General features: G+C 35.5%; 1 protein-coding gene across 1 annotated transcript in view; it reads left to right on the top strand.

Annotated features, from left to right (window-relative positions):
* The window catches only part of LOC126881793 (zinc finger protein 300-like), a 62,832-nt gene that overhangs the window by 23,841 nt on the left and 14,257 nt on the right, over nt 1-24,734 (top strand). Inside the window, exons 5-8 of the mRNA XM_050646359.1 lie at nt 2,660-2,827; nt 6,432-6,624; nt 12,817-13,080; nt 19,650-19,815. Of these exons, the coding sequence (XP_050502316.1) occupies nt 2,660-2,827; nt 6,432-6,624; nt 12,817-13,080; nt 19,650-19,815 (791 nt within the window). The remainder of the gene's footprint in view (nt 1-2,659; nt 2,828-6,431; nt 6,625-12,816; nt 13,081-19,649; nt 19,816-24,734) is intronic.

The raw sequence follows: 24,734 nt of genomic DNA, 5'->3' as shown, positions 1-24,734 counted from the left end.
TCAATCAATAATCATATGTTTCAGTTAAAACATACTAAAGAATAAAACCGTATATTTTCTTTGTTTATAAAGATATCAGGAACGTTAAAAAAACAAAATGTTCACAAAACATAAGACTATAATACGATTTCGATATATACTCATACTTGTACCTTTTTCTCCCTACAGGGTGTCTCAAACTTAACATAAGAAAAACATTTCTTTTCTTTCGCCCGGTATAAGTACAAAAAAGAAGTATGAGTAAACATTTGCACAATTATGTAAATACCAAAGAAAATCTAAAATAATAAAAAATAGCGTAATCCGTTAATCTGTATATGAACAAATCAACTATGAAAATAAGCATAAATAATTTTAGGTGATGCATAACTTTGGAAACTATCTTTACCATACTAGTCCATGTGGTGAGACCGCTCCCGTCTGAAAAAAATTTCTGATTCGATTTCTTTGTGGATTCCTTTTCAAAAATGTCCCCTTTAAACAAATCTGAAGGGTGCCGGACGGAATTTTTGGGCAGAAATTGTTTAAACAATTTTTTAAACAAATACAAAAGATCATGTTTCTTTGGTCTGGAACATATATTTTTAGATTTTTTGGGTCAATCTAAACAAGAAAGGTATCCTGTAATTTTTCTTAGAAATTGATAGTTTTGGAGTTATAGGCGATTGAAAATCTGAAAAATGCGAAAATACGCATTTTCGAGGCTTAAAAACTCATATTTAAATTAGTATTTTTGAGGTTGCCAGATACCGATATGCGTGTTTATCCGATTTTTTTGCCGGTGCGGCGCACTCCATTTCAAAAATCTCCTATTTTCCTCCGAAAAGAATTTTTCCTAGATTCTTTGGTACATTCTAAATAAAATAAGTTTCTTGACATTTTTCTCAAAAGTTAATAGTTTTTAAGTTATAAGCGATTTAAAATCCGAAAAATGACAAAAAAAACGCATTTTCGGATTTTAAATCGCTTATAACTTTAAAACTATTAACTTTTGAGAAAAATGTCAAGAAACTTATTTTATTTAGAATGTCCCAAAGAATCTAGAAAAAATATTTTTCGGAGGGAAATAGGAGATTTTTGAAACTGAGCGCTCCGCACCGGCAAAAAAATCGGATAAACACGCATATTTAACAATTAAAAAACAACGGTATAAATTAAAGTTACACGCGATCACTCTTCAAAATCTGGAAGCTGAATATTTAGTCTTCAATTTAAGTATCTGGCAACTTCAAAAATACTAACTTGAATATGAGTTTTTAAGCCTCGAAAATGCGTATTTTTGCATTTTTCAGATTTTAAATCGCCTATAACTCGAAAACTATCAATTTTTGAGAAAATCTACAAGATACCTTTCTTGTTCAGAATGACCGACAAAACTTAAAAATATATGTTCCGGAGCAAAAAAACGTGATTTTTTGTATTTGTTAAAAAAAATTGTTTAAACAATTTCTGCCCAAAAATTCCGCCCGGCACCCTTCAGATTTGTTTAAAGGGGACATTTTTGAATAGGAATCCACAAAGAAACCGAATCAGAAATTTTTCCAGACGGGAGCGGTCTCACCACATGGACTATACGGATTATCAAAACAAACAAAGGAATCTATCTACCCACCAAACATTGACGAAAGTAGGTCTCAGTAGAGAAGTATGTGAATGCTATCGCAAATATATACAAAAATGCAAGAAGTGTCGTTAAAGAAGGAATCTTTATATCCGAATCATTTCCAATAACAAAGGGGCTTAAACAAGGTTGTTGTCTGTCTCCGACCTTATTTAAAATATATATTCAATCATCGCTAGAGCAGTGGAGGAAACAAGTATCCGGAATGGAAATAGACATAGGCGGTGGTAAATGTCTAACAACTTTGTTTTTCGCAGATGATCAGGTAGTAAACATTCTAAGCTCTCAGGCTCTCTACTATGGTCTAAAGATATAAGACAAAAAACGAAATTGACAATGTATTATGCCTTGGTAGAGCCTATTATGACTTATGGGGCAGAAGTTTGGCAGATCACGAAAAAATATAGAAAAAGAATAGAAGTAGTAGAAATGGATTATCTAAGGAGAGCGTGTGGTATATCCAAAAAAGATCACATCAGGAATGAAGATATTAGAAGGAGGACAAATACTGTATATTCCAGTGTAGATAGAATTGAAACGAGACAACTAGTGTGGTATATTCACGTGAAACAAATGAATGGATATAGATTGCCAAAGGAAGCTTTAATTTACATACCACACCAAAGAAGAAGAAGGGGAAGGCCTTCAGTTGCCTGGGAAGAAAATGTACGGCACCTCATGAGAGGTAGAGCCCTCAAACAAGACAAATGGATGGACAGAAAACGATGGCGGTCGAATGCGAGAAGCGGCAGAGGCTGTAGGAACCTCGCTTATAGATAGATAGATTATCAAAATAGATAAAACAAATATAATACATATACGGTATGCTGCAATTCGTAAAATACCTACGAATCTAACTGGTTTTGTGACCCTGCCTTCTTATATTATCTTCTATATCGTTTTAAATACGCTTCTCTCTGTTGCTCACACTGAAAGTGCATATCTACGTTAAATTCTTTTCTATACTGTATATACGGTCATTGCAGCCCATATATATGTTGAATGTATTTTAATAATTAATATACTTTTTCTGTTTAGATTACACACCAGAGGGGGTTTAACATCGCATATGAACGTCCACAGACTCGGTAGACGATTTATGTGTGATGTCTGCGGAAAAACTTTTACACAAAAAGTCAATATGCAGCAACACGTAAAGCAACACACAGGAGATAAACCTCATATTTGTAATAAATGCGGAAAAACGTAAGTTTTATATCTAAACTTTTTTTTCTATGTAGAACTTTATATTTTATAATATTTAGTAATCATCATCATCATCATCAACCGTATGTGTCCACTACTGGACATAGGCCTCCCTCAGCTCTTTCCATCTGTCCACGTCTTGTGCGGCTTGCATCCAGTTACTGATAACACGCTTCAGGTCGTCTGTTCATCTAGTTGGTGGGCTTCCTCTGCTCCGTAGTGCTTTTTGTCGTGGCCTCCACTTCTTCTTGTTGTTCTTCTTTCTTCTTGTATGTAGGCTTTAAAGCCTGTTTCTTCTTCAATATTAGCCTCCTAAATTGTTTAAGTTATCGCACCATCTTTTTCTTGGTCTGCCAATACTTCTTCGTCCATTTTGTGACTTATCTCGTGCTATTCGCACTGTCCTATTCTCTGACATTCTACTAATGTGTTCGTTCCACTCCTGTTTCCGTTTTGTTATCCATCCATTTATGTCTTCTACAGTACGTGATCTTCTTGTGTTTTCGCTTCTTTCCCGATCCGACAGACTTTTCCTGATATTTGTCAGAGTATTTTCGTTTCCGTTGTTTTTAGTAGTCGTCTCGTTTTAGATGTGTCAGGTCTTGCCTCCGCCGTGTATATCAATATAGGTCTAATTGCTGCTTTATAGATTCTTGCTTTTGTGTCTTGTCTTAGGTGCTTGTTCTTCCAGATTGTGTCATTAAGAGATCTCGCCGCTTTACTTGCTTTTAAGCTTTGTTGTTGTACTTCCTCTTCAACATCTCCGTAACTGGTTATATCTATTCCCAGATATCTAAACCTTGCTTCCTACTTTATTACTTTCCCATCAAATTCAATTTTACATCGTAGTGGGTATTTAGATGTTGTCATACATTTGGTTTTTTATGCTCATATTATCATATTGTATTTCTTGGCTGTTGTATTGAAGATGTGTGCTAATCTTTAGAGATCGTCTTCTGTCTCGGCGATTAATGCGACGTCGTCTCCATTGTTCTCCATTCTGTAACCATTACCTTTACGTACTGCTTCTATTATTTCGTCCATTATTATATTAAAGAGTAGTGGGCTTAACGAGTCACCTTGTCTGACTCCGCTTTGTACTGGTATAAACTGCGTTAGTTTTCCATTTATCTTTGTCTGTATTCGATTATGAAAGTAGATGTTTTCGATGGTTTGTGTAATATTGATTGGTATGTTTCTTCTATACAGTAAATGTAAGACGTCTTCGACTTGGATGCGATGGAAAGCCTTTGTCAGGTCTATAAAACAAAGATATGCTGGTTTATTGTACTCAATGGCCTTTTCTGTGATTTGTCTCAGTACAAATACGGCGTCTACTCAAGATCTTCCGAATCTGAATCCTTGTTGTCCATCTGATAAAGTTGTTAGTTTATTGATTTTGTTGGTTAGGACTTTTGTGGTTAGCTTGTTCACTATCTTTTTTGTAAGTGTTAAGAGCACAAGTATCTTTTTTGTAAGAGCACAGGTACACACTGGCCAAAGAGTTTCCTTTTGAGGCATATGGGTAAGTCCGATTGTATTTAATCTGATTATTTAGTCCGATTTAATGTACCAAACGCTGCCCAGGCTAATCCTATGCGACGAGGGAGCTGAGGTTTTTGGTTATCTCTGCCCAGCCGAATTTCATGTACGATGCAATCTGTTCAATATCCCTTCCATCAACATCAATATTACGATTTAGCACCAGATTAGTCATTATTTTAGTCTTGTTCATGATAATCTTTAGTCCTACCTCTAAGAAAGTGAGATATAATATTTCCAACATATTTAGTAATAACCCAAAATAATTGTAATCAAAATTACATGTTCTTAATGTTTCGAATTCCTGTGCGGAAATCATTCTCAGAAAAATTTTATCAAATATAAAAATAATGTTATACTCAACTTGTTAAGTATTTACAGATAAAAACATAATATTTACAGATCATACCGTTTTATATATAGTCCAGAAAGCCACTGCGCATCCGCTAGGAAAAATATTCTAATACGGCTTTTTTGCACAATCTTACTCAAAAAGGACTCCTTTTAACAAATCTGCATGTTGCCAGGACCAAAAGGTGGTCAAAAATTTTTTAAACGTTTTTTTTTTGTTTTTTTCCTAAAATAATTTTTTTGCATGGAAAAAAGTTTTTTTTAGGTTTTTTGGATCATTCCAAACAGAAAAGGTCTTTAGTGACTTTTCTCTAAAAATGATAGTTTTGACATATAAGCGATTAAAAATTGAAAAATTGCGAAATCGGCCATTTTTAAAAACTATGTGAAAAACTGAAAATTTGAATGTTGCCAAGGTAGGTAGATATTCTTTAAACATCGATTGATGAAATCCCGAAGAGTTTTTTGCAATACAATTTTCAAAACTCCTTTGTTTTTTAATTGCTAATCAAGCGTGCGCGACACTATTTTCCACAGACAGTATGGTGCAAATGAAAGGAATAAATTCGTTATTTCGTAAACCGGCGACTTTAAGGAAAAACCCCGAAACAGGTCGATTTTTATTTTTAAGTTATGATGTTGTGGCATATATGGTATACTAGTGACGTCATCGGTCTGGGCGTGATGACGTAATCGATTATTTTTTAAATGAGAATAGGGGTCGTGTGGTACCTCATTTGAAATGTTCTTCAATTCTCTATTCAGTAATGTAAACATTTACATAATTATTTATACAGGGTGTCCTTACTTCTTTTTTTGTCAAATAATTTAATTTAATAAAAAAAAATTGGACACCCTGTATAAATAATTATGTATATGTTTATATTACTGAATAGAGAATTGAAGAACCTTTCAAATGAGCTAGCACACGACCCCTATTCTCATTTTAAAAAAATCATCGATTACGTCATCACGTCCAGATGGATGACGTCACTAGTATACCATATATGCCACAATATCATAACTTAAAAATAAAAATCGACTTGTTTCGGGATTTTTCCTTAAAGTCGCCGGTTTACGAAATAGCGAATTTATTCCTTTCATTTGCACCATACTGTCGGTGGAAAATAGTGTCGCGCACGCTTGATTAGCAATTAAAAAACAAAGGAGTTTTGAATACTGTATTGCAAAAAACTCTTCAGGATTTCATCAATCGGTGTTTAAAGAATATCTACCTGCCTTGGCAACATTCAAATTTTCAGTTTTTCACATAGTTTTTGAGGGTTAAAAATGGCCGATTTCGCAATTTTTCAATTTTTAATCGCTTATATGTCAAAAACTATCATTTTTAGAGAAAAGTCACTAAAGACCTTTTCTGTTTGGAATGATCCAAAAAACCTAAAAAAACTTCTTTCCATGCAAAAAAAAAATATTTTAGGAAAAAAACAAAAAAAAAACGTTTAAAAAATTTTTGACCACCTTTTGGTCCTGGCAACATGCAAATTTGTTAAAAGGAGTCCTTTTTGAGTAAGATTGTGCAAAAAATCCGAATTAGAATATTTTTCCTAGCGGATGCGCAGTGGCTTTCTGGACTAATATTTCATAAGTTTTTTCGAAAACCATTTCCGGGCTGGAATTTGAAATGTAAAAAGATGTTTTTGCCGTTATAACATTTTTATATTTTTTAGTAACTATCCTTTTTGCGTTTTAGATTTGCTGAAAAATCTCATTTGGTTCGCCACTACAGCTTCCACAGCGAGGTCAGACCGTTCAAATGTGAAGTTTGCCAAAAAATGTATAAGACTGAGAGGTGTTTGAAGGTGCACAGCCTAGTCCATGCGGCAGCTAGACCCTTTGTATGTGGATATTGCAACAAGGGATTTTTGAGTAGCACAAAATTGAAGGTAAGTAATTTAAGATATTAATTCAAAATACATGGAAAGAGTTAATCGTTAAAAATCTTGTATTGAACTAGACGAAAAGGTTACCTAGATGAACTAGGAAAAGAAAAATTGCGTATTATGGGCAATCCATTTACCTTTATTCCATCTGTTTCGCCATCAAGATCCTCCTTTTTTAGGATCTCTTCCGAGTAGGCATTAAAAATAATTGGCGATAATACGCATCCCTGCCTCATCCCACGTCTAATTTCAATTTCTTTTGACAGGTGTTCGTTAACATGTACTTTTGCTCGCTGCTTGTAGTATAGATTCGATATGATCCTGAGGTTATTGTAGTCGTTAGGTATAGGGAAGTTCGGTGTAGGCATTATTTTGCACAATACGTTGTACAGTACTTTATATGCTGTATTGAGTAGTATGGTGGTACTCCATCCTCAGGACCATCCTAGGTTAGCCGGGGTAGTTACCCCCTATGATAGGGGTTGATGAAGTAAACACTTTTACTGAATACTTATTTATTTACCAACTCTAAATACCACAGTAACTAGTTGGTGCGTTTGAAGTCTAGCTGTCCAATAATGTATCTGAATCACGAATGATAATTGATAAACTAATGAAATAGAATGATCTACAATGCTTTGCTGTAACTATAAATAAACTCGGAAAGTGTTGATGTTTTTAATGCAGACTACGGCTTGACCGTGAATTAAGAATAATATTGAACCGCTGACGAAGCGTTATTGAAAACTGGTGCACTTGTGTTAAGTAATCGGTGTCACCTCAATTATTTAAAAACAAACGTGATGTTTGTTTTGTAGGAAATTTAAAAATTAAACGAATATGTCTTGCTCTTATTTTGGATGATGATAATCCTGTACAGTAGTGTGACGCATCTATAAATTATCAGTAGTAATTGCACGAGAGCTCTAAAATTATTGATTTGTTTCGCGAGTGACACTTTAACAGTTTTAATTTCACGGCCCCAAGGGGAGTGAAATTATGTCAAAGTGGCACGAGGGACACAAGTCGATAATAATTTTATGGAGAAATCTTACGACTAGGTCGAAGCGCGTGAAGCGACATTCTGAGTGAAATAAAAAAATGTAACAGAAAAAGATAAAAACTGAAGACGCGATTCAACCCTACGTGAGCGTTGAGTGACATGGGTTGGTGGTACAGGTATACATTTCAAAAACCCTTTCAGCTGGGCAAACCAGGGAATACATCAGTGTCGTCGTAATTTTGTGGTCTAATTACGTTGGGTTTAATTTTTATCATTGTGTGAATTAACCAACTACTACTATTTTTAACGGCCCCACTGGCGCGGTGTAATAAATATTCTTGAAGGTAGGATGTCCAACCATGTGTCTGACCCATCTTATCACAAAGTAAATATTACTAATTTTACAGCCATGTGGAGTTGTACTGTGCTCTCTGTCGTTCTCACTATTATATATATTATTATCTCTTTTTGCCGACGTCTAAATTTTTAAATACCTGAAGCTCGTATCAACACGCGCTTCGACCTAGTCGTCAGATTTCTCCATTAGGGATCGAGGGTAATTTGCTGAAATTATTTCATGAATAAAAGTGTGTTTTTAAATAATTTTAACTAATATTTTGTTGATATCTTCGCCTGAATATTTGCTAAATGTGTTTCTTGATGTTCTCTGTGACAGAGAGTAAAACTTTTGTAAAACATTAATTGTCATTAATGTCACTAAATGTTCATTTTTGCATAGTAACGAAGGGCATCTGGCGTAATGATTGACGACGGGATATTATCAAAAATTATCACTTTAATTTTTATTTCTGTAGCTTTCTATCGGCCAGAATCTATAAATGAAAAAATCACACACCATCATATCTCCTTTTTTGTGAAGTGTACACAATTATGCCTAATTTCCAATCTGCAGGTGTTTCTTTTTGTTGCTAGATTTCAGTTATTATTTATGCATGTGTTTCAAAACGCCGCTGTTTTTAAAAAGTTCGGTAGGAAGGGAGATTATCCGAACAGGGGACTTATTTTGTTAGGATTTGGGAAAAAGGAATGTTATTTTTCAGTTTTAAAATGGCTTCCCTAATTTATTATTTAGTAGATAGTGGTTGCCGATCATTTTCATCCATTTGAATCACATATTCATGGGGGGGCCTCATCCCATATTCATGATTGCCATTCTAGACGAGGCGAAAACGGCGGCTTCGTTGGAAAAAAATATTCTCATGAGATTTTTTTCCATAATCACATTCGTGAGACACCCCAGAATAAGGTTCAAGAAGTCGCCCACGCGAAAAGTGGTCCCAATTTATTGTTTAAACAATTTTTTTAAACAAATGGCAAAAATCAATGTTTTTGTCCCGGACAAGTTTATTTTAGGTTTTTTGAACCATTTTCAACAAAAAAGGTATCTTGTAATTTTTCTGTGAAGTAGATCGTTTTCGACTTTTAAAGAATTTAAAATTTGAAAAACGCGAAAATGGCCATTTTCAAGATTTAATTAAAGACTTAACTCGGTTAAAAATTATTATTATGAAAGTCAGAAAGTGACTAAATCAAAGTTTAAAACCCCCCTACATGATCTTAAAGAAATGTGTGTCATTAATTTACTACTAAGCTGTTAGTTTTAATTATTAACAATGCGCGGTAAGATCGTATTGAGGCGGCCGTCAATGTGAGTGCGAGTAAGCTTCGCCATTGGACTGCCGGAAAGGCACCTCTTTCTCACTCACCATTGACGGCCGCCTAATACGTGCATGGTCTACTGTTAATAATTAAAAATAACAGCTTAGCAATAAAATAATGACACAGATTTCTTCAGGATCATGTAGGGGGGGCTTTAAACTTTGATTTAGTCACTTTCTGACTTTCATAATAATAATTTTAAACCGAGTTATTAAGCCTTGAAAATCGCTGTTTTTCGTTTTTTTTTTTCAGTTTTAAATTGCTTATAACTCGAAAGCAATCAACTTTAAAGGAAAATTACAAGAGACCTTTTTTGTTCAAAATGGTCCAAAAAACATAAAAAAAATTGTTCGGTCGAAAATATTGATTTTTACAATTTCTTTAAAAAAAATGTTTAAACAAATTGGGACCACTTTGAACCTTTTTCTGGAGTGTCTCACGAATGTGATTATGCAAAAAAAATCTCATGGGAATATTTTTTCCAACGAAACCGCCGTTTTCGACTTGTCTATTCAGCAGTTACTCCAAAATGATTCGCTCATCTATTAAATATCTGTTCCTTGTCACTAATTACAGAACATCCCCATATTTGCATGCTATTATTATGGACATTTCTGGACATAGGTCCTCCTTAGTTCTTTCCATTTGCGTTTTTAATGCTTACTAAATTACAGACTATTTGTTTACTCGCGATTTACTTCGCCTGTATTTTGTTATTGTGTATCTGCCCTTGTCGCTCAACGTTCAAGCTTTGATCACTTGTAATACACTGCGCGTCAGAGAAAACGGGTACCCCAAAAAATGGTCATTTTTGATGTCTCGAATTTCCTATTGTCCGATTTAAGTGATTTCTTTAATATGTTGTAGCCTTATTCTTTAACAGTATCGCTCTAATAATGTTGCTAGACTTGTTGCTAGACAGGTAAATTGTCATTGTATACCGGGTGTACCAATCAAACTGTGTTTTTTTCTCAATGTTCACAACACCCTGTGGAATATTCTAGCCTTTATAAAATACTGAAATTAAAACCCAACTATAGCCTCAGGTTTTCTTAACATTATGTTTTTTGATTCATTCGTTTATGTTCGATAATAAAAAAGTTGGAGACTTTAACGACTAGCCATGTTCTTTATCAATACAGGGTGTTTCTAAATAAACGATAAACTTTAGGTTAGGCTAATTCTGCATGGAAAAATAATGACCGTTTGCTATATAAACATATGTTCGCAAATGCTTCGTTTCCGAGATACGAGATGTTGAATTTTTTCTTACAAACTGACGATTTATTTATTGCTCTAAAACCGGTTGAGATGTTCAAATGAAATTTGATAGGTTTTAAGAGGTGTTTATTCTGCAATTTTTGACATACAACTAAAAAAATTATCAAAAATGAATAACCATTTTCAATTTCGTTGCAACACGAAACCACAGTCGCATCATTATTCCAGTTCAATCAGTGCAGCAAGCACCTCTACCGGTTTCGAAACTTATTAGTCTCTCATCAGTAGGTACATATGCTGCTCTCTCTGACCCAACTAGGACAAACCCCGGCGTGCAGTCACGGATTTCAACGAAGGAAATGGCAGGGATGCCCTAGCGGCAACTGCTGGCAAAATACTAAGCTTTCAAAAAATAAAATAAAAATTCCATTTTTATTCAGTTGCAATGCGAAGGCAAAACAATCCTATTTTTCACTTAAAATACAGAGAGCAGTCCAGCCCTCTGAATCGACGATTTTCGACTCTTGTTGGAGTCTCATCGGAGAGAGCATAGGCCTGCTTCTCCATACCTCAAGTGATCAATACCAAGAGTTTATCCCCCACACCTCAACTGAAGTGAATGGAGTATGTGACTAGCGTCATCTGGCAATTGAAAGATGAAATAGTTTTCAATCCGAATAGCATTATTATTAATATTTAAAAATATTAAAATATTACTAAAAGATTTTTAAATTGAAAACTTATTGGTCCATTTTCTTGGTAACACCTCCATGGCTTCTAAAATTTGCAAGCCAGATGGATGCTGAAGCGAAGAAGACAAGAGGGAATTCAAAAAACTTACAATTCACGACCCCGTCTGTTGAGCTGGTAAATTCCAACAGAAAATGGACTTAAGTTACTCAAAGAAGTAACGACCAATATAAAAATAAAATAAAAATTCCATATTTATTCAGTTGCAATGCGAATGCAAAACAATCCTATTTTTCACTTAAAATACGGAGAGCAGTCCAGCCAGCCCTCTGAATCGACGATTTTCGAATTTCGACGTTTTTTGAATTCCATCTTGTCTTCTTCGCTTCAGCATCCATCTGGCTTGCAAATTTTAGAAGCCATGGAGGTGTTACCAAGAAAATGGACCAATAAGTTTTCAATTTAAAAATCTTTTAGTAATATTTTAATATTTTTAAATATTAATAATAATGCTATTAGGATTGAAAACTATTTCATCTTTCAATTGCCAGATGACGCTAGTCACCTACTCCATTCACTTCAGTTGCGGTGTGGGGGATAAACTCTTGGTATTGATCACTTGAGGTATGGAGAAGCAGGCCTACGCTCTCTCCGATGAGACTCCAACAAGAGTAGAAAATCGTCGATTCAGAGGGCTGGACTGCTCTCCGTATTTTAAGTGAAAAATATGATTGTTTTTCCTTCGCATTGCAACTGAATAAAAATGGAATTTTTATTTTATTTTTATATTGGTCGTTACTTCTTTGAGTAACTTAGGTCCATTTTCTGTTGGAATTTACCAGCTGAACAGACGGGGTCGTGAATTGTAAGTTTTTTTAATTCCCTCTTGTCTTCTTCGCTTCAGCATTCATCTGGCTTGCAAATTTTAGAAGCCATGGAGGTGTTACCAAGAACATGGACCAATAAGTTTTCAATTTAAAAATCTTTTAGTAATATTTTAATATTTTTAAATATTAATAATAATGCTATTAGGATTGAAAACTATATCATAATACTAAGTTTTCAATCTAATAGCACATAAAATAACACCAATTAATATGTTTCATTATTAGTTAGTTATTAGTTAGGTTATTCATTTTTGATTTACATGTTTACTCTGATTGGAGTACGCAGGGAACCATTCTAGTTGGAACTTTACCGCGCTGAGCAGATGGGACGTGAATTATAAATTGTAAAATTCCCTCATCTTCCTTAGTTTCAGCATCCGTTATGGCTTGCAAATTGTAGAAGCCTCGGAGGTGTTACCAGAGAAGGTTCCCATTGTTTTTAGTCTGGTAGGATGTGGAACATTTTTTGGTGTTGTTTTATGTGCTAGTAGATTGAAAACTTAGTCTTTTAAAAAATTTATATTCACCATTGGCGTGCATACGGGTAATATGACAACATATTAAAAAAATCGCTTAAATCGGACAAGTGGTTTAGGAAATTCGAGACGTCAAAAATGACCCATTTTTTGGGCTGCTCGTTTTCTCTGACGCGCAGTGTAGTATTGATTCATAATTGAAAATCCAAAGTACATATTAATATATAATTTTTTTTAGCAACATTATAACATACACACCGGAGAACGCCCGTATAAATGCAAGTACTGCGAACGCACTTTTACGAATTATCCTAATTGGTTAAAACATACGAGAAGAAGGCACAAAGTTGACCACAAGACTGGACAGGAATTGCAGCCTAAGGACGAACCGCCGTCGACACCTTCGACGCCTACGACACTGCCTGCAACGCCTACTACGTCAGTATCACCTCCTATCGTAAATCCTTCAGCAACCACCGTCTTGTCTTCTACTAGTCCACAGGTATTCTAAGTAATAGTAATTATAGATTTTGATAAGTAATTTTTTTACGATTTATGAATCATAATTTGGCGTGGAAGTTGAAAATTTATACGAAATCTATTATTGTGATTGTCATAGTTATTGACTTAATAATTAGGCCGGGCCGAAAAATTGTTTTTTAAATTTTGCTACACGGCTAGTTGCCAAAAGTTGGAACTAGTATTTATATAATCCTATACCAAATTTGGGCCGGCTTAAAAAATAAATAACCGGGCCGTTAAATATGTTTTTTGGTCGATTTTTTTTAATTCTTGTACAAGGCTAGTTGCTAAAAGTTGGAACTAGTATTTATATATTAATATACCAAATTTGGGCCGGTTTAAAAAGTAACTAACCGGGCCCCAAGGCCCTTAGAATTTTTATTTTGTTAAAAAAATGCCGGGAAAGTGGAGCTGTTAAAAAAGCTTTTGTTGTCATTTTTTTTTTTTTTTATTATTTAAACAATATAAATACACCTAATCTACAAGATTAATCAGTATTTTTTCTTTAACCTAATTTCCCTAAAAAATGTTTGTAAACTAGATGTCACCTGGTCCATCCTAGCTTTTTTTTACATGAAATGTCCACTTCTTTGTTGTGGCTACACAGCACAGCACTGACTCTGCTTTTCACTAATTGCTCACGTATTTGTTGTGGCTACAATACAATGCACAACACTAACTAAGCCCGGCACAACTTCACACATTACACGAGCTCGAACGGTTTAGTCCTCTTGAGCCTTCGCATCTGGGGTTCGTTGACAAGAAGCTGAAGTGCTTCATGGTTGGGATGCTTATGGAGCCTGTCTTCATGTCTCCTGGCGACTTTCTTGATTTCATTTGGAATAGATTCGATTTTAAGATCTCTACGCAAATCGTCGTTCCGAACATACCAAGGAGCACATAAAATATTCCTTAATATTCGGTTCTGGAGCGTTTCTAAATTTCGGTAATTACTTTTTTTGGTACAGCCCCATAATTGTAGGCCATATGTCCACACCGGTTTCAATATCTGTTTGTAAATTAGTACTTTGTTCTGGATGGAAAGTTGAGAGTACCTACCTATTAGCCAATACATATTTTTGTACTTTATCTTCATCTGTTCAGTTTTCTTTTTAACGTGCTCCTTCCATTTTAGTTTGACGTCGAGATTTAAACCCAGGTATTTCGCTGTTTTTTTATTAGGAACAACGTTGTTGTTTAGGATAATTGGAAGATTATTGATTTTCTTGTTAGTGAAGTTAATATGAACTGACTTCTGTTCATTAAACTTTATACGCCATTTTTTGGACCAGCCTTCTATGCCATTAATTGCATTTTGTAAGTTAATCGTAGATTCCTCTATAGTTGCTCCTATTGTCATGACTGCTGTATCATCAGCAAATGTGGCCAGTTGGATGTTTTCCCTCTCCGGAATGTCAGATGTGTACAAAAGGTATAGTATTGGTCCAAGAACGCTACCTTGTGGAACCCCTGCATTTATTTGCTTTAACTCAGAGTACTCGTTTTCCATTTTAACTCTAAATGTTCGCTGGTGTAGGTATGACTTCAATATTTCAACGAGTTGCATAGGAAATATTTTCTTTAGCTTCATTAACAGACCGTCGTGCCATACTTTGTCAAATGCTTTTGCGATATCCAGGAATACTGCCGAACAAATTTTGTCCCCTTCCAGTGCTTTTTCTATTTCAGTTACTATTCGATGGATCTGGTCAATTGTGGAGTGTTTATCACGAAATCCAAATTGATGAGTTGGAATAATATTTTTTTGTTCAATTATATGGTTCATTCTTCGTAGTAGTAATTTTTCAAACACCTTTGAGATTATGGATAGTAAGGAGATTGGCCTGTATGATGTTAATTCATGGTTATCTTGTCCTACTTTTGGTATCATTATAACCTCTGCAGTTTTCCAAAGGATGGGAACATATCTAAGCCTAAAGGATGCATTTATTAGTGTAGTAAGCTTTACTATGGCTTTTCTAGGTAATTTTTTTAGTATCTCACCATTGATCAGGTCAAACCCAGGCGCTTTTTTTGTATTGATGTTTTTGATTAATTTTTGAACTTCTTTTGTAGTAGTCAGTTGTATGTTAACAGAATCAAAAGCTACTGGTTCATCGTCTACATGAGTTTCCCCAGGGTTTGGCTGAAATATGTTTTCTAAATAATCAGCGAACGCATCCACTTTCTCTTTGGGATTTCTTGCCCATGTTCTGTTTTCTTTTCGTAGAGGAGGTACATGCTGAACTGGCTTATTTATCTTTTTGGCTGCCTTCCAAAGGGAGTAATCGGTGCATTCATCATCAGTTAGTTCTCTCAGGTACTTATTGATTGATTCGTTTTTAATTTTCGAGATTTCCCTTTGCAGCTGTTGTGTGAGCCTATTAAGCTTATTTTTATTTTCTTTAATTCGAGTTCTTTGCCATATCTTCCGAGCCTTTCTTTTTTCCTGTATCAAGTCTCTAATTTCTTTGGGGTAATTGTTTCCTACTGTTTTTCTTTGGATTATAGGTGTGTTGTTCCACGCTGCCTGCTGGATGTTTATCATAAATAGATCGGTTTCTTGTTCCAATTGTTCTGTCGTTTGAATAAATCCACTGAACTCAATTTTCTCATTAATTTCTGATTGGAAGTTTACCCAGTCCGTAAACTTATTGGTCAACGCGGGTTTCATTTCAGTGGTAACAATTTGATCACTAATTGTTAGTAGAATTGGAGAGTGGTCAGATATAAGCTCCTCTACATCCTCTACTTTTATAAAATTTGTTGCTACACCTCTGGATATGAAAAAATCTGGGAGGTCTGGGATTCTGTTTGCATCACTTGGCCAGTAAGTGGGTTTCCCAGTAGAGTGCCATCTACAATTGTGTCCGGTCACAACATGCTGCAATTCTTTACCTTTAGGTGTTGAGAGTCTGGAGCCCCAACAGGTATTTTTTGCATTAAAGTCTGCGCCAATTATGTATTTTTCACCCAAGGTTGACAAGAAGTTAGCATAGTCTTCTCTTTTGAGGTTATGTCTAGGAGGGAAATATGCAGCTGCAATGTTAAGTGTGTATTTCTTAGTTTTAACACTGATAGAGGCACATTGTATTTCTTCGGTTTCAATTTTTTCACGTTCCCAGTGGAGAATACTATTTTTAACAGCGACAGCAGCTCCGCCTCTGGCTGAATTTTGTGGATGTATGGCATGATAGATTTGATAACCTTGCAGCTTAATAAATGATTGTCTAGTTAGATGTGTTTCTGCAATTAGGCATATGTCTATTTTTTGTGTTTGTAGGGTTACTAATAACTCTTGCTGGTGTTGTAAGAGTCCATTTGTATTCCATTGGAGTATCCTAAGGTCCGGGGGCATTATAGTCTTATTATGATCGGCTTCTGATATTTTCAAGTCTGTCCAGCCTTTCAAGTACTTTTTTGTTAAATTCTTCTTGTTTGCTCATTTTCTCCATTATTTTTTGTAGCATTTCAGTTACTGTGTCTGTATTATTTTCAGTTTCTGGTTGTGCTACTTGAGCATAAGATACTCCAGCTCTTCTTAAAGTTTGGTGTCTATCTTCCATATTTTCTATATTTAATCTGCTCTCAGGAGCCTTGTTATTTATATTTTTATTTCTTAGTGTTTGCAGAGCTTTTGCAGTGCTACATCCTCTATAATTAGCTGGATGGTCATTGCCGCAGTGAACACATTTTGGAGCATTTTGTTGTCATATTCTATTAATTAAGTTAAGCGAAAGAAAGAATAATAATATTGTCCACAAGAAAAAGTACTTAAACTTTTAGTTTAAAAGCCGTTATGGAAGTTCTAAACTAAATTTTCAAAGATAATACAGCGCTGGTCATCGACAAAAATAAAATTCGGAGAGGAGTTAAGGAACACAGACGGCAACCCCAGCATGAGAATAAAAATTGAAAAAAAAAACAAGTCAATTGAAGGACTATACTTTGATGAAAGAAAAGATCAAACCATGGTCTTCGGAAACACGAGGCGAATTATGAAAACTGAAGACCATATAGCTTTAATTGAAGGACTTGGTAGTTTATATTTTGGGTACTTAGCTCTTAGCCAGTCTCGTGTCATAGATATTGTCGAAGGAGTATTAGACTACTTACAAAGCCGTAATGTAGATCTAAGCAAATTAAGTGTTATGGGATGTGATGCTACAAATGCCAATACGGGCTGGAAGGTGGAATCATTAGAATTATAGAAAGGCGAATTACAGTGGAGTGTATGCGCGTTGCACGCTAATGAACTTCTTGCGATATTTGCTCCAAAACTAGATGACAACACAAAAGGTCTCGATTAATATTCTGAGCCGTTTGGATCCCTTCTTCCCAATTTCGAATAAATGCCTGTTATTAAATTTAAACCCATAGAAGCTGGCCTGCCTCTTGTAAATGAAAGAGATCTAAGTTCAGATCAACAGTATTTGTTCAAACTATCTAAAGCCATAATTGGAGATGGAATATGTTCTCAAAGTTTGGCAGAGGGAAGATGGCACAAACATGTTGGTTCACGACTGCTAACCGCATTCTTAGAGTTTATGTAGCTACAACTGATCATTGTGAAAGCTTGAAAGATTTTAGCTGAGTTTGTAAAACAAGTATATTTTCGTATGAGGTTTGAGATAAAAGCACAGCCAAGATTGGAATATGGTGCCAGACATCTATGGAAATTAATGCAGTCCTCGAGAGATTTTCCGAATAATGTCTCATCAATTGTCAATAAAGTTATTCAAGGCAATGCTTAATTTGCGCACCCGGAAATCATTCAAATTTGTATGTTAACAGATTCACGTTAACGTATTAGAGAGGTTGCGTTTTCAGAGTATCCCAAATCCCTAAATCAATTTCGATGCAGAAGATTACATAGATCTCATAGAGTTGATGAATAGTACTGTAACATATCCTCCTCTAATACAGCATTTGGCCGACGAGGAATTGTGGGACATGGTGAAACAAGTTCCAAAGTTTGACAATTTTCCTTGCCATACTTAAGCGGGGGGGAGGTGTGTGAAGATAATTACTGATGCGTCAATAAAATTGTGTGGTAAAGAATCTAGAGATGGTTACATCCAAGCTAAACTTGATGCCAGAAAGAATATTTGAAAGTAAATGTCGATACTATGCTTCAAGAAATGACTAAAATGTTGAGCAAAGGAGGGTGGGCGGGTGGAACTCGCCGTGCAGCTACCTCATTGTGGTGAGTTCTGGGTTAAATGAATCTACGAAATATTGTTAAATATGTGCATAATAGTTCAATGTAAAAACCGTTCGTACCAAATATTGATTCAAGCAGAGAGCTGCACAGTTCACAGCGCAAAAATAGTAAATAAATATGCATTGTTTACTCCTCTTTTATATTTCTAGTCCCGGGGCCGGTTAAATTTTTTAAAATCATCATGAAATTTTTTTAAAGAGATAGTAGCATTGATATTAATATTTTAACCACAAGCCCGCCCCAAAAATAAAGCAAAAAAAAATATTTTTTTTAGGTCCCCGGGGGCTTGGTGAAAAATAATTTAATTCAGCCTATGTTTGGTATGGTTCTTCTCAGAGGCTTTTTTCAGTGTGACGCAAATGACAGAAAAAAAAAGACACGTCCGTGATACATACAATAATTATTTATAACAGTTATTCCAGTTGTTAATCGATGGCGCTATAATCGAAAAAAAAAAGATTTAGGTTTACCGATTTACCGACTATTTACCTATTACATATCTATACGACTATAATTTAAAGGTCTTCTCAGTCTTTCAGTGTGTCATTAATGATGAATATATGATTTTAAGAATGTAGAGAATCATATAGCATGACATTTTAGTTAAAACTGACGGTTGTCAGAATCGTAATCGTAATTTGGTATAAAAACAAATTAATTGTGTTTATTTCATTTATAAAAAGGTATGTTATTTGATTTGTATAGTTTTATAAATTGTACAGATTATAGTCGTATAGATAATACATAAATAATTTTTTGTTCGATTATAGCGCCATCTATCAACAACTAGAATAAATGTTATAAATGATTTTAATCACGGACGTACCTTTTTTCTGTCACTTACAACTTAATGCGTCAGAAAGAAATCGAAAAACTGTGACGCAGTGAAAGGTGCCTATGAGAAGGAGAATACACAGTATTAAGACTACCATACATAACTTTTTTACTAGCCCGTTTAAAATTTCCCAAAAATAATTTTTTTGCCCTTGTTAGACCCGGCCAATTATTCATGATATAACTGGCCGAATGACTCAACGTATATGCTAAAAAAATGTTCCCTTTTTTACGACACTCTTTGCTTCACTAATACATACTATTATTAAACAGTGAAGGGTGTACTAGTGAAGTGATCTGGGAAATTGCGAGTCTGATACTCTGTAATATCTGGCAGGACCTCAGAGAGGGAGTTGAAAGCTCGTAGCAAAATCTCGGAAACTGGCTAAGCTGTTATTATTTTTTTCTAATAATATAAATCTTGGTTATATGTGTTATTCTACTACTCGCGGAAGCCTTTCCGAACATTTTTTTATTTATTTATGTTCTAGATTATATCCATTGGCAATACATTGGACACATCTGCTGATATCGTTCCTGTGCTGTCAGATGTCAATTTCACGAAAGCAGAGGAATTGCTGTTGCAGAATGGCCTATTCAACTTTCCGCTACTAGATGATAAGATTTTGTTTAGTCAACAAATGGACTTTCTCACTGGTAAGTAGAGACATTCATTATTGGTAATTATTTACTTTTGCGTAGTCTATTTCAGCGTTCTTGACAGGCATATGACAATATAATAACTAAATCGACAAACGCGTCTGAAATACATGGATGCCCTGTTATACGTTTCTAAAAGTTATGCTTTGACATGTTTCGCAGCACTTGCATTTCCCAGGTAGTGTTAGACTGAACACAAACTGGAAAATATCGAAACCTAATTGTATCCAATCTATAGTGGGAAACATGGCTGATCTGCATTTATAATTTCCTGTTTTTATTCAGACTACTATTCTGCCGTCCTCAAATAAAACGCGGTATGTGCAGCCAACTTAAAACCGAGAAATCGGCTCTCAAAGTTTTTTCTCAAGACTCTATGTTTTGACAACTTTTTAACGCAAAACATGTTCTAATGATAGTTGAACATTATTTAAAAATATATTTAAAAAAATCATGTTTTTGTCAAAGCTTTAAATAAGTCATATACCGCGTTTTAACTGATGCGCTCAAACGAAGGAGAGTTCAAATTGGTTGCATTCAAGAAACTAGGTGGAAAGGACAAAGGGCAAAAGAACTAGGTGAAGGATACAAATTGTGGTATGCAGGGAGTAGTAACACTAGAAGTGGAGTTGGTATAATTGCTGATAGTGAAATGAAAGATAACGTAGTGGAAGTTGTAAGAACTAGTGATAGAATGATGTCAGTGAAATTTGTAATTGATAAAGAGGTATTGAATGTTGTGTGTGTGTAACCTCCTCAAATAGGTCTGGGTGAGAATGAAAGAAGAGCTTTCTATGACCAATTAGGAGACGTCCTGAGTGATATTCCGTCAGAGGAGAAAGTTATAATAGGAGGTGATTTCAATGCACATGTGGGCCAAGCCAAGGCAGGATACGAAGCAATACATGGGTGATTAGGCTTTGGAACTACAAATGAAGCTGGAGATGATATGCTTGAATTAGCAACAGCACTAGATGTGGCGATTGTTAACACATTCTGTAAAAAGAGAGAAACTCAACTTATTACGTACAAAAGTGGACAACATCAATCCCAAATAGACTATTTCATGATAAGGAAAGAAGACATACGTGAATGCAAGGACTCCAAGGTAATAGTTAGTGAGACAGTAAGCCAACAACATAAGCTGCTTGTTCTGGACATCGAAGTAAAAAGTGAAACTAAACCAAAATATCGGAGAGGACCACAAAAAATCAAGTGGTGGATGCTAAAAGATGAGAAAGAAGGTCTGTTCAGGGAAATAATAGAGAAAATATGTTGGAACATAAAAGGAAGCCCTACTACAATTTGGAGAAAAATGGCCAGTAGTATTAGAGAGACTGCTATTGAAATGCTGGGGAAAACGCCAGGAAAAAAGTTTGAGGATAAAGAGACTTGGTGGTGGTCAAACGAAGTTCAAGGAAAAATAAAAGAAAAGGGAAGATTATATAAAAAGTGCCAAGAAACCAGATCCAACACAGATCTTCAAAACTATATAAGCGTATAAGCTAAAGCAGAAGCGTATTCAAACCTATACGATCAACTTGATACCAGGGAAGGCGAAACGAAGCTATATAAAATAGCCAAACAGAGAGCAAAGAAAGCAAAAAATTTTAATCAGATTAGATGTATCCGAGATGAAAATAATAAAATACTAGTTCACGAAAAGGATGTCAAAAAGAGATGGAGAAAGTACTTTGACAGCTTATTAAATGAAGAATTTGACAGAAAGCCTGTGGAGTCAACGGAAACAGTAGCAGCAATTGTCACCAAAATAACAAACGAGGAAGTGGCTCAAGCGCTTCAAAAAATAAAGAAAGGAAAAGCGGTAGGACCAGATGATATTCCTGGGGAAATATGGAAAGCATTGGGAGAGACAGGAACAAGGTGGCTAGCAGGTTTATTTAATAGAATTATGGAAGTTGGACTTCCATAACTGCTTAGCCACACCATGAAAATATTCGCGGTGTGCATGTACTTAGAAGGGATACGCGAAACGATCGTGCGAGAATAGCGGAGAAATATTGCAACTTTCTTAAATAATTCATATTGTCAATTGAAACTGTCAAATTGACGTACATTTCATACCTATTGTCATTTAAGAAGAAAAATTATATATTGCTCCACAATATTGATATGATATGCAATTATTATATAAAGGTAAATTTAATTAATTGTATTGTGCTTGCAGTACTGCATTTTAATAACTAATTTTATTTACTACATCCAATTGTTTACGTTTAATTGACATAACCTAAATCTTATTTTTTCTTCTTATTTTTTTTTTACTATGGCCGACAATTATCCAGTAACCAGGACCATATGATTGGCCAATATAATTAAAAGTGCGAATAAAAGTGCAGAGCGTAGAAACCAGGTGTCGCTTTTCCGAACTTGCACGGTCCCAATAGGAGAGAGTAATTGATAGACGGATACGTGAAGAGACCGACATATCCCAGAATCTATTTGGCTTTATGCAGGGCAGATCAACAACAGACGCAATTTTCATTATAAGGCAGTTGATGGAAAATAGAGGAGTAAAGAAACAAACGCTCATATGGTATTCATTGATCTTGAGAAAGCATATGATAGAGTTCCTCGAGAGATTCTGTGGTGGGCACTTAATAAGAAAGGAGTCCCTGGTGCATATGTAAAGGTTGTGAGGGATATGTATGAGGAAGTAACGACTAGTGTTAGGACAGGTGTGGGAGAGACTGATAAATTTCATGTGAAAGTAGGATTGCACCAAGGCTCGGTGCTTAGTCCGTATTTATTCTCATTAGTTTTGGACCAGATAACAGCGAAACTACAGGGTAACATTCCATGGTGCTTAATGTATGCTGATGATGTCGTGTTAGTAGGAAATAGTGAAAGAGACTTAGAACAAAAACTGGAACAGTGGACACGAGCTCTGGAGGAAAAAGGTTTAAAACTTAGTAGGACAAAGACAGAGTATTTGGAATGTTCATTTAAAGATTGAGTTACTACAAATTAAATGGTATCTTTGGATGGTGAACTGATTGTAAAAAGCAATAGTTTTAGGTACCTGGGATCGATATTACAGAGTAATGGAAGGAAGCGAGCGGACTGGGACGTTTCGCCGTCGCCGTTTCGCCGTCGCCGTTTCGCCGTCGCCGTTTCGCCGTCGCCATTTCGCCGTCGCCGTTTCGCCGTCGAGCCACTTCGCCATCGGCCGTTTCGCCGTCGAGCAAGTTCGTTGTCGGCCGTTTCGCCGTCGCCATCCCGGCATTGGTTAAGTTTACAAGAACGTGATAACATACTAACTTTTTTATACTAAATGTCGCAAGATTATATGATAACATACTAACTTTTTTTATACTAAATGCCAGTGTAAATAAAATGCTGATGTTAGTAAAACCAAAAACAAATCATTAAATAGATAAATATGACTATTACCAGATTCCCGGGAATAAACAATATTGAGAAAAGGGATTTCAATTTCAATTGTTTTTACTGTATCAAAAATAAAAAATTCATTATGCAAAAGTGATAGTATATAATCGTTCGAAAACCATTCAAAACTTATATACAAGTAATGATCATCCCGAAATTATAAGTACGAATGCTAACAACGAAATGGCGACTGCGAAATGGCTCGACGGCGAAATGGCTCGACGGCGACGGCGAAATGGCTCGACGGCGAAACGGCGACGGCGAAATGGCGACGGCGAATCGGCGACGGCGAAATGTCCTAGACCCGGAAGCGAGTGGTGTGTTGTGTGACAGAAAAGTTCCAATGAAGCTGAAAGGAAAATTGTATAATACAGCCATAAGACCGGCTATGATGTACGGAACTGAATGTTGGGCAGTGAAAAAGAAAGAGGAACAACGAATGCATGTGACGGAGATAAGAATGCTTAGATGGATGAGTGGAGTGACAAGAAAGGATAAAATTAAAAATGAGTATATTAGGAGAAGTCTAGGTGCGGCACCAATTGATGCCAAAATGAGAGAGCATAGGTTGAGATGGTTTGGTCATGTTCAACGTCGAGACGTTAATCATCCAATACGAAGAGTAGCTGAAGTGCAGATTCCTGGAAGGAGTAGGAGAGAAAGACCAAAGAAGACGTTGGGGGAGACGATTAGGCAGGACATGTTGGTAAAGGGAATTAATATTGATATGACCCAGGATAGAATTGTGTGGAGAAATGCAATTAGGGAAGCCGACCCCGCATAGTGATAAGGCAAAGAGAATGATGATGATACCGCGTTTTAACTGAGCAGCGGAAATATTACTGGAACAGAAATAGTGCCGTATCTGCATTTTATTTACAAATATAATTTTTTACAAGGAAGAATAGTTAACAAAAAAGAAAAATAAATAGCTTATAATTGTGTATTATATAAGCAAAATACCTACATGTCACAAATGTTCAAAATACGAGGTCATAACACGAGTCTTGATAAAAACGCGGTACATGCGCTGTGCTCAATTAAAACGCGGCAAGTACATTATACGGTAGATACCGCATTTTATTTAAGCAACTATTGAAATTTAGCACATACGGCATATTCCAATTTATTTATTTTGGTAGTAAATAAAATCATACGGCTTTCAGACATTGCAGAAGCATAAATAAGGTCACAAGGAAACCACATATAGCAAAAACTCGATTTTCAATTTTTTACAGATACCGCGTTTTAATTGAGGACGGCAGTATTATCTGATGAGCTAAAAATACAGCGAAACGTGTAGACATAAATGGCAGGTCATTTTTTACTAGGGCGGTCCGATAAGTACTTAGCCTACAAAAGAGAACTATATTAAAAACAAATTTATTTCATAACTAGTCTCATTTTAGCTCGATACACTTGACCCAGTGATACTCCAACTTCTTTAACCCGTCTAAAAAATACCTTTTTTCGAGGTCTGTGAAGTTTACTTTTGTGGCGGCGAT

The sequence above is a fragment of the Diabrotica virgifera genome, chromosome 1 (genome assembly GCF_917563875.1).
Source record: "Diabrotica virgifera virgifera chromosome 1, PGI_DIABVI_V3a".
Taxonomy (NCBI): domain Eukaryota; kingdom Metazoa; phylum Arthropoda; class Insecta; order Coleoptera; family Chrysomelidae; genus Diabrotica; species Diabrotica virgifera.
This window is presented reverse-complemented; position numbering and strand designations above follow the sequence as displayed.